A 15,784-nucleotide genomic window follows, 5' to 3' on the forward strand; every position below is an offset into this window, starting at 1 on the left:
CCTTTTAACAGTGATTTTCACAGTGCCCGCCCTTTTAACAGTGACCTCCACAGTGCCCGCCCAATTAACAGTGACCTCTACAATGCCCGCCCCTTTAAAAGTAGCCGCCCTTTAACACTGATCTTCACAGTGCCCACCACTTTAACATTAACCACCTCTTTAACAGTGACCTTCATAGTGCCCACCCCTTTAACAGTGACCTCCACAGCACCTGCCCTTTAACAGTGACCTCCACAGTGCTCGCCCCTTTAACACTAACCACCCCTTTAACAGTGACCTTCACATTGCCCGCCCCTTTAACAGTGACTTCCACAGTGCCCGCCCCTTTAACAGTGACCTCCACAGTGCCCACCCCTTTAAAAATGACCTACACAGTGCCTGGCCCTTTAACAGTGACTTTCACAGTAACCACCCCTTAACAGGGACTTTCACAATGGCCGTCCCTTTAACAGTGACTTTTACAGTAGCCACCCCTTTAACAGTGACCGCCCCTTTAACAGTAATTTTTACAGCAGCCACAACTTTAACAGTGACTTTCATAGTGACCGCCCCTTTAACAGTGACTTCACAGTAATCGCCACTTTAACATTGTCTTTCACAGTCACCGCCCCTTTAACAGCGACTTTCACAGTGACCGCCCCTTTAAGACTGAGTGCTGTAATAAAATCAAAAGGTGCTTCAACAAAGTATTAATTTAAGGGTGTGCGCAACCATCTTATTTTATTTTTATATTTTTTTCTTCCCTCTACCTAAAAGATTTCAGTTTGTTTTTCACAGTGCCAGCTCCTTTAACAATGCCTGCCCCTTTAACAGTGACCTCCACAGTGCCCACCCCTTTAAAAGTAACCGCCCCTTTAGCATTGACCAACTCTTTAACAGTGACCTTCATAGTGGCCGCCTCTTTACCAATGACCTTCGCAGTGCCCGTCCCTTTAACAGTGACTTTCACTGTGACCACCCCTTTAACAGTGACTTTCACAGTGACCGCCCCTTTAAAATTGACTTTCACAGTGACCGCCCCTTTAACAGTAACTTTGACAGTGGCCACCCTTTTAACAGTGACTTTCACAGTGACCACCGCTTTAACAGTCACTTTCACAGTGACCGCCCCATTAACAGTGACTTTCACAGTGACCGCCGCTTTAACAGTGACATTCACAGTGGCCGCCCCTTTAACAATGACTGTTAAAGTCGCTGCCCCTTTAACAGTGACCGCCCCTTAACCAGGAACTTTTACAGCGGCCGCCGCTTTAACAGTGACTTTCACAGTGACCGCCCCTTAACAGTGACTTTCACAGTGACTGCCCCTTTAACATTGGCTAGGTTGTTATGGAAACCTGGAGTAACACTGTGTTTATAGCAGTTGGGATTTGAAGAGAAAGACTTGCAGGCTTGTATTGGCGGGGTTCTAATTTTTTGGGAATATCTCAGGAATGGTAGGTCCTAGAGAGCCGAGCCTGGTCTAAAACCTTTCCGGACACCTGATGTACCTGTGTGCCAAATTTGGTGAAGATCGGTCCAGTTGTTTGGTCGCACATAAAGAACCTCCAGACAGACGTCTAGACATACAGAAACTCATATATATATATATATATATATATATATATGTATATATATATATATATATATATATATATATATATAAAAATAAGAGATACAACAGTATACGGACATGTGAGGTACCAGCTACTGTATAATAGATGAAGAGTGTTAAGCTGTATAGTATATACAGTAGTAGATATTGAGGTCAGAGTTGTTATTTATACTTCATACCTCACATATCAATACAGTGCTGTATATCTCTTATATATACAGTATAAAAATGAATTTCTGTCTGTCTGTCTAGACGTCTGTCTGGACGTTCTTTATGCACGACCAAACGACTGGATGGATCTTTAACAAATTAGGCACACAGGTACATCAGGTGTCCAGGAAGGTTTTAGACCTCAGCTCTCTAGGACGTACAGTTCCTGAGATATTCTCAAAAAATTTGCCCCCCCCCCCCTCATACAAGCCTGCAAGTCTTTCTCTTCAAATCCCAACTGCTATAAACACAGTGTTACTCCAGGTTTCCATACCAACCTAGCCATTTTTCTTTACTGCTCAAAGGGGCTGTCAATGTGGAGGTCACGGTTTTTAAAGGGGCGGGCACAGTGAAGGTCACTGTTTTCAAAGGGGGCAGGCACAGTGGAGGTCACGGTTGTTAAAGGGGCGGGCACAGTGGAGGTCACTTATTAAATGGGCTTGCACCGTGGAGGTCACTATTATTAAAGGGGCGAGCTCTATAAAGGTCCCTGTTAAAGGGGTGGTCACTGTGAAAGTAACTGTTAAAGGGGTGGTCACTGTGAAAGACACTGTTAAAGGGGCGGCCACTGTGAAGGTCACTGTTAAAGGGACGGTCACCGTGAAAGTCGCTGTTAAAGGGGTGGTGACTGTGAAAGTCACTGTTAAAGGGGCAGTCACTGTGAAAGTTGCTGTTAAAGGGGAGTGACTGTGAAAGTCACTGTTAAAGGGGCGGTCACTATGAAAGTCACTATTAAAGAGGCGGTCACTGTAAAAGTCACAGTTAAAGGGGCGGTCATTGTTAAAGTCACTGTTAAAGGGGCGGTCACTTTTAAAGTCACTGTTAAAGGGGCTGTCACTGTTAAAGGGGTGGTCACTGTTAAAGTCACTGTTAAAATGGCGGTCACTGTTAAAGGAGCGGTCACTGTTAAAAGGGCGGTCACTGAAAGTCACTGTTAAAGGGGCCGTCACTGTGAAAGTCACTGTTAAAAGGGCGGTCACTGTGAAAGTCAATGTTAAAGGGGCGGTTACTGTAGAGGTCACTGTTATGGGGGAAACTGTTGATATCTTTTTACGACACATGGAAACATGAAATTAAATAGATGAAATATACCTGTGCGAAGCCAGGTCCTTCTGCGTGTCTCCTATATATATAAAAAAATGAGTTTCTGTCTGTCTAGACGTCTGTCTGTCGGTTCTTTATGCGTGGCCAAACGACTGGACCGATCTTCACCAAATTTGGCACACAGGTATATAAGGTGTCCAGGAAGGTTTTAGACTCTCGGCTCTCTAGGACTTACCGTACCTTAGATATTCCCAAAACATGACTTGCATTAGCCAATAGAAGCCAGCAATCCTTTCACTTTAATCTGAACTGCCATTTACATGGTCACATGCCCCATATTAGCCAATAGAAGCTCACAGGTCCTACTCCAGGTTGCCATAACAACTGATCACAGGTTTTAGCAGTTCGCAGGTCCTTAAATAAACAGGCATATGACTTATGACGGCACAACTACACTGCTACATGCATGGGGGCAGGGGCAACTGTTAGCCGGACGGGCTCTGTGGAGTTCACTGTTAAAGGGGTGGGAACTGTGGAAGTCACTGTTAAAGGGGCGGGTACTGTGGAGGTCACTGTTAAAGGGGCGGCCACTATAAAGGTCACTGTTAAAGAGGTAGTCAATGTTAAAGGGGCAGATACTGTGGAGGTCACTGTTAACCACTTATGGACCACAGGTTTATACCCCCCTAGTGACCAGGCCCTTTTTTACAAATCGGCACTTCACAACTTTAACGGTTTATTGCTCGGTCATGCAACTTGGCATCCAAATAAATTTTATCTCCTTTTCTTTTCACAAATACAGCTTTCTTTTGGTGGTATTTGATTGCTGCTGAGATTTTTAGTTTTTCTGATATTAATCAAAATAGACCGCAATTTTCTGAAAAAAAAGTATATTTTTAACTTTTTCTGGTAAAATTGTTCAAATATAATTACATTTCTATACAAGTTTGTGTCAGAATTTATTGTGCTACATGTCTTTGATTAAAAAAAAATCCAATAAGTGTATATTTATTGGTTTGCGCAAAAGTTATAGCGTTTACAAACTATGGTACAAAAATGTGAATTTCCGCATTTTGAAGCAGCTCTGACTTTCTGAGCACCTGTCATGTTTCTTGAGGTGCTAGAATGCCAGGATAGTATAAATACCCCCCAAATGACCCCATTTTAGAAAGAAGACAACCCAAAGTATTCATGGAGGGGTATGGTGAGTTCATGTATGATTTAATTTTTTGTCACAAGTTAGTGGAATATGAGACTTTGTAAAAGAAAAAATCTTCTATGAACTCGCCATGCCCCTCAAGGAATACCTTGGGGTATCTTCTTTCCAAAATGGGGTCACTTGTGGGGTATTTATACTGCCCTGGCATTTTAGGGGCCCTAAAGCGTGAGAAGTAGTTTGGAATTCAAATGCGTAAAAATGCCCTGTGAACCCCCTTTTTTGACATTTTGGGCTAACAAAATTTAGGGGGTATTCCTCTGAGACTACCCAGAAAAAAAAGCAAACCTACCTAGTAAAAAGGAGTGCTTACGAAGTAAAGCTGCGATCGCTAATAAAGATCCAAAAAGCTCAAAAGTGATCTTTATAGCACCGCAGTGATTTTACTGTGTTTTTGCAGTGATCAGAAAAAAAAAAATTCTGTCACTGCGGTGGGGCGGACTGAACGCAAGTGTGCGCACAAGATCAGGCCTGATCGGGCGAACACTGCATTTTTTGTAGAGCCTAAGGTGACCCTAATGTATTGATATAGATCTGATTGTGATCAGTCTTGATCACTTACAGATACTGTATAGTACTAGTGCTAAATAGCGACGGCGATTATGCTAATCAGCGACTAATCAGTGACTGCGGTGCAGTGGGCTGGGAGCTAACTACCTAACAAGTAGCTAACTAACTGGCGGTGATAAGGGACCCTTACAGGGGGGTGATCAATGACAGGGGGGTGACAGGGGGTGATCAGGGAGTCTATATGTGGTGATCAGGGGTTAATAAGTGACAGGGGGGGTTGTGTTATGTGTGTGTGGTGCTTGGTGCTACTTACAGAGCTGCCTGTGTCCTCTGATGGTCGATCCAAGCAAAAGGGACCACCAGAGGACCAGGTAGCAGGTATATCAGACGCTATTTAGAAAATAGCGTCTGATATACCAATTTGATTGGTTCTTTTAAAAATCTACAGCCTGCCAGCCAATGATCAGCGCTGGCAAGCTGTAGTTAAACTTGTATACTGCGTAATCCTGTGAACAAGCGCTCCTGTGAGCGCACGTTCACAGGAAATCTCAGGTCTCACGAGATGACGCCAATAGGCGTCACTGAGACCTGAGAGCTCTGCCGTCGAGACGCCTATCAGCGTTACCGTGATGGCAAGTGGTTAAAGGAGTGGGCACTGTGGAAGTCACTGTTAAAGGGGTGGCCACTATGAAGGTCACTGTTAAAGGGTTGGTCAATGGTAAAGGGGCGGGCACTGTTGAGGCCACTGTTAAATGGGTGGTCAATGTTAAAGTGGCGGGCATTGTGGAAGTCACTGTTAAAGAGGTGGCCACTATGAAGGTCACTGTTAAAGGGTTGGTCATTGTTAAAGGGACGAGCACTGTGGAGATCACTGTTAAAGGGGCGGGCACTATTAAAGGGACCAACAATGTGGAGGTTACTTTTAAAGGGGCGTACATTGTGGAAGTCACTGCTAAATGGGGCGGGCACTGTGGAAGTCACTGTTAAATGGGTGTCCACTATGAAGGTCACTGTTAAAGGGTTGGTTAATGTTAAAGGGGTGGGCACTGTTGAGGTCACTGTAAAATGGATGGTCAATGTTAAAGGGGCGAGCACTGTGGAGGTCACTGTTAAATGGGCGGGCACTATTAAGGGGACGGGCAATGTGGAGGTTGCTGTTAAAGGGCTGGGAACTGTAGAGGTCACTGTTAAAGGGGTGGGCATTGTGGAGGTCACTGTTAAAGGGGCGGACACTGTGGAGGTTATTTATTAAAGGGGCAGTCACTGTGGAGGTCAATTTTAGAGGGGCAGGCACTGTTTAAGGGGCAGGCACTGTGGAGGTCATTGTTAAATGTACAGGCACTGTGGAGGTCACTGTTAAAGGGGCAGGCACTGTAAAGGTCACTTTTAAAAGGGTCGGCCACTATGAAGGTCACTGTTAAAGGGGTAGTCAATATTAAAGGAGCGAGCACTGTGGATGTTACTGTTAAAGGGGCGGCCACTATGAAAGTCACTGTTAAAGGGGTGGCCACTGTTAAAAGGGCAGACACTGTGGAGGTCACTGTTAAAGGGACTGGTACTGTGGCGGTCACTATTAAAGGGACAGGCAATGTGGAGGTCACTGTTAAATGGGTGGGCACCGTGGAGGTCAGGGTTAAAGGGGCAGCCAGTGCAGAGGTCACTGTTAAATGGATGGGCACTGTGGAAGTCACTGTTAAAGGGGCGGGTACCGTGGAGGTTACTGTTAAAGAGGTGGCCACTATGAAAGTCACTGTTAAAAGGGTGATGAATGTTAAAGGGGCGGGCCCTGTGGAGGTCACTGCTTAAGGGGTGGTACTGTATAAGTCACTGTTAAATGGGCAGGCACTGTGAAGGTCACTGTTAAAGGGGCAATCACTGTGGAGGTCACTGTTAAAGGTGCAGGCACTGTAATGAAGGTCACTGTTAAAGGGGCAGGTACTTTGGAGGTCACTTAAAGGGTTTGGCACAGTGCAGATAACTGTTAAAGTTGCACATGGGACCAGTGTAGAAAAGAACCAGTGTTAAATTTGCGGTCACTGTTAAAGGGGTGGGCACTGTGGATGTCAATGTTAAAGTGGCGGCCACTGTGGAGTTCACTGTTAAAGGGGCGGGCACTGTGGAGATCACTGTTAAAGGGTCAGGCACTGTGAAGGTCATTGTTAAAGGGGTGGGTACTGTAGAGGTCACTGTTATGGGGGAAACTGTTGACATCTTTTTTTCAATACATGGAAACATAAAACGAATTAGATGAAATATACCCGTATGAAGCCAGGTCCTTCTGCTAGTACAATTTAGAGTCATGCTATGGGGCCCAGTGATTTCTATGTATGCCCCTGGCAGAAAAACACTGCCGATTTGCTGCAGATTTCACCCACTGCATTATAAAGGGTGAGATCTGCGGCAGATATCAACGGGATAATTGACATGCTACAGATTTAAAAGTCATTTCTGCAGCACGTGGACTATATTTTTTTTTACTGTCCTACACTTTGCTGCTACTTTACAAATCCACAGCTAGGTAGGGGGAAGGGTGAGCATTGATTCTCTTGTTATTTAAACACAATTACATGGGTCGCCTGAGTTTTTATTGACCTCGGACAACTTCTTCATCTTTTTTTTTTTTCATTTTTATATTAGTTTAATATTAAGTTATATTAATCTCTGATATAACTAGCAGGTGCTGAGTGACAACCAATATTGTCAGCCATTATAATGCCAATAGTGTTTATCAGAATTCTGCTCATAAAGCTATATTCACAACTGTCAGATAAGCCTATTGCAAAACCAACTGTTTCACCAAGCTCTGGTCCTCTCTGAGGCTGAAGTTATGTTATTGGCTGCGGTGGTGACATTCGGTACACACGGGTCACTGTGCAGCCAGTTACTATCCTCAGTAGTACACAGGACACCAGTACTGAGGCCGGTGATTGACTGCAGTGGTGACCTGTGTCAGAAATGCAAACAATAGAAGGGAGCACCAAAGTTCATAACTGGAAGAAACAGGGGAGAAAAGTAGTAAGTATAGCTTCTTTTGTTATTTTAGACCATTTACAGGGACTGCCTGAGTTTTTCTTACTTGAACAACCTCTTTAAAAACTTCACTGGAGGACAACTAAGTGAGATATTGTTCGGAGCACGTCAGATGTCAGCAGTAACTGTGGGCTGTTCTTCACAGTTACAGGTTGACATAACCTGCAGTTAGAAATTCTCCATGATTAGTGTCTATTGAAAAGCTTGGTAACGGTTCTTACCTGTAGAGCGCAAGCATTTAGGCAAATAATGTTCTTCCATCATATATACAATCACAAGTTGTACATATTAAAGGCGTCAAACTTACAAGGATTATCACCTTAAAATAAACTGGGAAAAGTTAGCCCTTGCATTTTTTTTATATTAATTCTTTATTTAGTTTTAAATCATTCAAAAAAAATGTATGATCCCTTTTGAAGTGTGCATACTGTATAGTCATATAATATCTCCAGATTTTTCTAAATAAACACACAATTACATACAGCACAATACAATACAAAACACTACAATACATATAACAAAACACACATAAACATACTTAGGATGTCCTAGCCAATTCTCTCTTCACCCTTTCCCCGTCCTGGTTTTCACTCTTCTCTTTCCCTCATCAGTAACCTTTGCATCAGGGAGTTATCAATGTCACCAACCTATCCCCACTATCTTTCAGAAAAAGCTCAAATTGTTTTTAGTCTTTATTAAACTGATGTAGAGATTTAAAATGAAGGGCCATCAATTGCTCCATAGCATGTGTGTACGTCAGATGTACCATAAAACCCTCTCTAGAAATTCTAGGCATCTGTTTCCAATTTTCCGCTAAAATCTGATACTTAAGAGGACACATCTCCTTATCCCACTCCACCTCCGTGTGATTTTCCACTGTGGTAACATTTAAAGAATCTTTCTCACAAACTTCTGGGCCTCTCACGCTCTGTCTGGTATCAAGGCTATGTACACCTAGGCTATTTTTCCTCGGCGTTGGTCTGGGAATTGGAAATAACGATCTTGGCGTTAGTACTGGGGCTGGGTATTCCTCATTCTGTGTACCCTCCCACCATCCTCTTTGGCCCTGTACAGGCTCTCCCCTTCACCATTCTTTATTTTTTTTTTTTTTGAATAACCGTTGACCCCCCTTCACTATTCTTATGGCTTTCCAGCCCTTTATTATAAGTCTCTGGAGGGAATAAGTTTTGCAACTGGGCAGGGAATGGGACACTGACACTTATTCCTCTATGCCCTCTATGCCACAACCTTTACTTCTCCATTCCCCAGCTCTGCCCAGCTTCAACTCCAAAGCCCCTGCTTACACCGGACCACCAGACTAGTTTCCCACCATTTAGAGCTGTCCTCAGCGTCTCACCGCGTCTCACCACATACTTCCACTTTGCAGCGTTTCCCACACGCTTACATCAGCGCTCCCGCGCCATGCACCTCCTACCAGCCTCCTTCTACTCCACCTCTATCTCGTGCCAGTTTCCACTCACGCCATCCCCACACCTGCTCCAAGGCAGAGCTTCTCGGGCGCCAACAGACTCTATCCCGGCATCAGGTGAAGAACAAGCGCATTGGGACTTACACAGGCACAGCCATTACACGCCCCTCATCTTTGTCCGCCCCCCCTTTTCTGTCCTCCCCCTGCGTCTGTCCTGCCCCTCGTCTCTGCCCTTGCATTTTATTCTCTCTTGTGTCTCTTGTTAAAATAGTATCCAGTCATTTTGAGATGAGGGGAAGGGAGATGATATTAGGTCTGAAAGGTGTAGCATGGGCCTTATTGAACCATGAATGTACATTTCCTGGTCATATATTGATACCTTGTCAAATTTTTTAATCATAGCTATAAAAATGCCAGGACAGCTTATGTGGTTGTATAGGTTACAAATTAAGACTTATTGAGTACCAACCATAACCATTCAATTATCATTTAAAGCATATGATTAGAACATCACTGTTCAAAGGAATTTGTCCATAGCCCAAAAGATAGTTTTAAGGGGGGAGGTCAGCAATTGGGTATTTCATACTTGTAATTGTATCATTCATCATAAGAGGGAGAAGACTAAATAAAGCCTTCAACAAACCCTTTAAAGAACTTGATTTAGGAACCTAAATTCACAAGTTGTTCAGAGATACTGTAAAAATGTATAAAAAATGTACTCAACTTATAAAGCTAGTTTCACATAGCTGTCTTTTTGCTGACAGCCATTGATCCCCCCCCCCCCCCATACACATGTCCGTTGAGCATCTGTTTTCAATTGGGAGAGGTTAGAAAGCCCCTACCAGACACCCCTGGCAACGGCTTGTCTCCCGTGAGAACAAAAGGATTGTGCGTGCTGAAAATCAACATCTTGTTTTCCCCATCTGGCGGTGGAAAGAGTTGAGATGGTTGATTGGTCCTGACAAAGGATTAGTTGATATTAGTTTAATATGTATGGTCACCTTAAAGAAATTCTTCAAGATATTGTCAAATTTGCAAGGGAGTCGCATGCTGCAGCTGCCTCCTGCCAATTTTGGGCCTGCAGCAGACATGTGCCTTTAATCACTTCCATAACTGCTGCAGCCAATCACTGGCCTCAGCGGCAATCTGTGATTCATTACTAATGATGAGCAGCAGGGGCAATATTCGAATTTATGATATTTCACAAAAATTCATATATTCGTGAATTCGAGATTATTTTCTTGATCACGAAAAATCGGCAATGTAATATTTGCGTAATGCGTGCAAAATACAGGTGTTGGTCAATATAGCTACATTTTTCTAGCTGCTAGAAGTTTCCTGAGACTGGAGAAAATGGTTGGCACGGCAGAACCTTACAACAGCTTTATATGCAAATAGAGTGCCGATAGAGTGAAATTCGACACTAATGATGCAAATATTTTGGCGCAATACGCGTAACTTCAGATTTTAACAGGTCGGACTACTTATTAGTGATTGGTGCACTAAATTTTGTTGTGAACTTGTGACATCACAGCACTATGTCTGTATGTAGCATATATACATGCATACATACATACATACATACATACATATAGCACTATGTATGTAGCATGTATGTATGGACAGCAGAACCTATCAGTTACACTATATCACTCCCACTAACTATCTGTATTATATATATAAGCTAACTAACTATCTAATGTAATGACACAGGAAAGCAGAGAGCACAGCAATAACACTGCTGTCTCTCTCAGACCAGTAAAATCCTGCACACAAGGGCTGCTGGGGAGGGTCTTATATAGTAAGGGGTAGGCAACTTTCCTATTGGTTGCTAGGGATGTTGCTAAGCTCAGCCGAAAACATTGCAGCCTTCTCATTGGCCCACAAGCAAGAAGGGAGGTTACTGATGAAAAAAAAAATCTAGAATATAAAAAATTACGAATATATGTCACTATATTCTAAATATTTGCACATTTTTGAATTCCCGATATTCGCGATTAATATTCGCTATTTGAATTTTCGCACCCAACACTATTTATGTCCACTGAGGCCAGTAACTGGCTGCAGTGGTCATGAGACCGATGAATGTATTGTCATCAGTACAGGCTCAACGGGAATTGGAGAAGTGTGGGGTGAGTGGAATATTTTAAAGGTGTTTTTTTGTTTTTTCTATTGGTTTGCTAAATCTTTTAGTTTTAGTCTGTGGGGCATTCCATGGCTTTATGTCTTTTCTCCCATGACTTGCACTTTCATGTAAGGGTACTTTCACACTAGCATTATTCGGATGCCGTTGCCAGAACTGCCTGCCGAATTCATTAAACCGTATGAAAGTGGAAATATGTTTTTTCTGGATCCATTAGACAGATGAAGTGATATACCGGATCCGTATCATCCGGAATAATGAATCCGGTATTTAATTTTTATCAAAGATCAAAAGCAAAAAATAGCTCCTCCTATGTCACGGCACATGCGCAGACTGGAAAACCGTATCCGGCATTAATACATCTCTATGGAAATGAATGCCGAATCCGGCAAGTAAGGTAGTGTTCCTGGATTTTGTCCGGTCAAATACCGTACAAGAAACGTAACGGAAGACATCCTGATGCATACTGAACGTATTGCTTTCCATTCAGAATGCATTAGGACAAAACAAATGCATTTTTTTCCGGTATTGAGACCCTTTACCGGATTTCAATACCGGAAAAGAATAACGCTGGCGTGAAAGTACCCCAAGAGGAAATGAAGTCTTTAGGTGTAAATGCTCTATAATAGCCACTATGCAGGAGGTTTCTCTTATCATATGTAAATGCCGATAAATTCCATCCAGTCTTCTTACCACCTAAATAGTTAGGAAATTCCACTCTAGTCTTAGTTTCACTAGACATTAAATACAAATAAATTGAAGATATACTATACTCAATCAGCAATCTATGTAACATACACATGAATTTTCATACGACAATGAGAAAAAAAATGTATGAAGAACATGAAGAGCTGTATTTCAGAGATTACCTAAGAGGAACATTTTGCTAAATAGTTTCTCTCATGTTTCTCTCCTCTCTTCAGTCACCTAACTATCAGACCTGGATTAGTATTTAAATTGGCCTATAGCAGCAAAGGGATTTTATTTCCTGAATTTCCTTTATATAATTATTCCTGATATACCAAGTAGACATGATCGTCTGCTGATAAAAGAGACTAGAAAATGCACAGATATTGCTGGTTTAGCTGGGAGCACGAATAACTGTCCAAATGTTTTGCCTAAAGCCCAAAAGCAATTAGGAAACATCCTGACAACAAATCCAGACAGACTCATTACTCATGATTTACAAATACTTTCCTGAGGACTAAAAAACACGTTTCGGACGTGTGTTTGGAAGCCTGAGGGCATAACTGGGGCATGCAACATTTCTCTAAATTAAATGGTAAGTGGTTGGTTTTAGAAGACGCAGAGATATGTAGCAAATTTAATAGGTTCCACAGTGCATAGATTTACACCCATTTTGGGCATTTTGTATATGATAGCAATATTAATTATAACCTTTTTGACAACCAGTATTGCCTGTCACAGAAGGTTTCTGATAAGAGAGGACTCTTTTCCCTAAGTTGTGGTGCTGCAATTTATGTCTGTAAAACTGTTGGCCTTGGGTTAGTTCCAATCATAAGTGTTATAATTACCTATGGACTTGGTACTGGGTCATAAGGCAAAGTATAAAAAGTATGGTGGTTTATGCTGAAAAAAATATATTAGGTTTGAAGATTGAGCATGAATGGGGATTGATATTGACTTCTCTAAACAAGTCCACTTCAATGCATGAAACAGCTGTTAGGTGAAACTCCCTGTTAACATGCATGATTGGCATGTACTCTCAGTGAGGATAAAACTGTTGTCAGACACCCCTAGCAGCAGCTTATCTTTCATGAGGGCCAAAGGATTGGCATGCTGGAATTCAACGTGCCCAACCCTTGTTTTCTCTCGGCCTCTGCAGTTGGAGGAAGTTTGGACACCACAATGCACAATAGGTGTTCGGGCAGTCAGATGTTTGGCCAACTTTCATCTAATATGTATTATTAAACTCATGGCCCTCAAGCCATCAGACCCTTCTGCTCCCTCTTGTCAGTGCCTGACTTCCCAGCATACATCATGGTCAGGCACCTTCTTACTCCCTCATATCATGGGCAGTCATGAACAGTATAACTGCTGGTGACCACAGCTATTGTTTCTATTATGTATAGACAGCGTGGTCACGATACAAGAAGTCATTGACAGCTGGGGAGAAGGAGGCCATCAGAACATTCAGAACGAAGGATATGAGTGGAAAACGCATGGCAACATGTTGCAAGGTATTTTATTGGTAATAGATTACAGCTTTTGCAGGGCTAAGACCTGTTTCACACTGCTATTATGAGTTCTGGCAGGTTTTTCTGGCAGAGAACAGCCTGCCAGAGCTCTCTGGCTCCGGCATCACCAGATGTTGACTATAATGAGATCTTCCGGAGATCCAGCCGCTACCCGGCAAACTCATAATGGAACTCATATTGGCAGAGTGAAACAAGCCTAAGCTTTAAATGGTCACTTACTTTTCTCAAAACGTTTCATATGTCATAGAGATATCAATAGTTGTGTTTGGTGGGGGTCTGATTGCTGAGACCCCCACGGATCCCTAGAATGAGGGGAGAGAAATGTTTGCATATTGCACTTTTTCTCCCCTCTGCATGATTTGATAGAAGTTTATTGGCCTGTCTAATTTCCATCCTTGGCAGCAAAGATAGATAGCACAAGATAGCAATATGATCACACTTCTCTCCCCTAGTTCTAGTGATCGTGAGGGTCCCGGCACTCAGACCCCCAGTGATCTTTTGATATGGTTCTCTCTATGGCATATCAAATGTTTTGTGAAAAGTTAGTGTCCCTTTAATGTTCAAACACAGAATAGCATGTTGGCTACAGATAGGATGCATTTTGTCTTTGACAACTTTGCATGAATTTATAGATAAAATATCAATGAGCAATAAAACAACAAAACTGGAATACGGTTGTATAGCACAAATAGAACGCAAGTTTCAAAAACTCATAGCTCCTAGATGGGACAAACCCAGGCGCTAAGCATATACAAAAATAATGCAAAAATATATATACAAAAATATATCTTTATTGAAATCGATAAAATAAATAAATAGATGCATAAATTGGCAAAGACAAACACAACCACATGGAGAGTGCACAAAACACATTGGGACATCAAATGATAGCATTACAAGTAGTGAAAATGGTGGGATGGAAAAACAAGTAGAAATAAATACAAAATCAAACCATGTGGCTCCCCCCGTGGCTCCCCCCGTGGCTCCCCCATGATTCACAACATATACACAATACAGACCTGACTAGGGGCACCTTCAAGAGACTCTTCAATTTCAATAAAGATATATTTTTGGATATATATTTTTAGTATTATATTTTTGTATATGCTGAGTGCCTGGGTCTCCCATCTAGGAGCTATTTATACATTTAAACTGTTAAATATTTGTAGAAATACAAATGTAATTACTTTAGGGAGCATGGCTTTTAGAAAGTGGGGGTTTTAACTCCTGCATAATTTATAAGTAGGTTTATGTTGTGGTGACGTCCCACTAAAGAGATCTTCTTGTCTCATTCACACATCTCTCTGTCTGCATGCTGTGTTTGGAGACGGAATACTAGTGGTATTGCATGTAGTACAGCAGTAGAGTGACACTAGAAAGGTCCTGTACACTTAGGATTCATTCACATGACAGTGGAAAAAAAAATCAAAATAAAAATGTCACCCCTGGATTGCATGGGGACTGTTGGTCCATGAAAATGGACAAAATAGGACATTTTTCAGTTCAGCAGAATTTTTGCAGGCTAGAGGGACCAGTCAACCAAAGTACTTTTGATTCAGGAAGAGATTCAGACACAGATTCAAACAAATCAGTATTGAATTTTTAGAAATTCGCTCATCTCTAGATTGGAGCCCTATTTTTGGGCTATGTCTGCTCCATATTAGAGATGCGTGAATTGATTCTAAATGAATCGATTTTGTCTCAAATTTTTGTGATTTGATTTGGATGAATCTCTAAAAATGGTGGCCGCCATTTTACAGGTCAGAAGACAAAGGAGGCACCTGCTGGCAAAAAGGCTAATTCATGGACCATGTTTTAATTTACAAATAAAATCTGGCAGTTCATTTTTAAACAGGCTTATTGTTACCAATGGCTACCCCCTGTTTATCCATAACTATATATCACTGTCACTTTGACATTACTACTGATGCCTTGGCATTAAAGAGCTTAAAAGAGGTTGGATAGAGTCCTAGAAAACCCCAGAGTGTCATACACAACTCTACTTTGGTAAGGGATTCATTCATATCAAACCGGATGGTGCAACAGGACCAGATTAATTGAGAAGTCTCCATTTGTATGTCAAAGACAGGCAGACACGTTTAACCATGTCAAGGGCCTCAGAAAAAAATAAAAAAAATAATATATATATATATATATATATTGTACCGTGTAAATAAACGAGGGGGCACACTCAAGAGGGAAACACTGACTGGATGTGTCAAGTTATTTAATGTATTAAAAATATATTAAAAACAAACCCTTAAAATACACATAAAACATACATCAAATGGTAAAATATGTGATATGCAGCAATAGCAAATAGAAACAATATCTCGTTTGTGGTCAATATAGCAGCCGACGCACTGCTGTATGTGTAGAGGGACAAACA

General features: G+C 41.9%; 1 protein-coding gene across 2 annotated transcripts in view; it reads left to right on the forward strand.

Moving 5' to 3' along the window:
- TENM3 (teneurin transmembrane protein 3) overlaps positions 1-15,784 on the forward strand; it is a 1,312,080-nt gene that overhangs the window by 600,125 nt on the left and 696,171 nt on the right. The window contains exon 5 of one of the 2 annotated variants that reach the window (XM_044297320.1): positions 13,270-13,377. The exons of the other annotated variant lie outside the window; for it this stretch is intronic. Within the exon in view, the coding sequence (XP_044153255.1) occupies positions 13,270-13,377 (108 nt within the window). The remainder of the gene's footprint in view (positions 1-13,269; positions 13,378-15,784) is intronic. 2 annotated transcript variants of the gene reach the window in all.

Source organism: Bufo gargarizans, chromosome 1 (assembly GCF_014858855.1).
Source record: "Bufo gargarizans isolate SCDJY-AF-19 chromosome 1, ASM1485885v1, whole genome shotgun sequence".
NCBI lineage: Eukaryota > Metazoa > Chordata > Amphibia > Anura > Bufonidae > Bufo > Bufo gargarizans.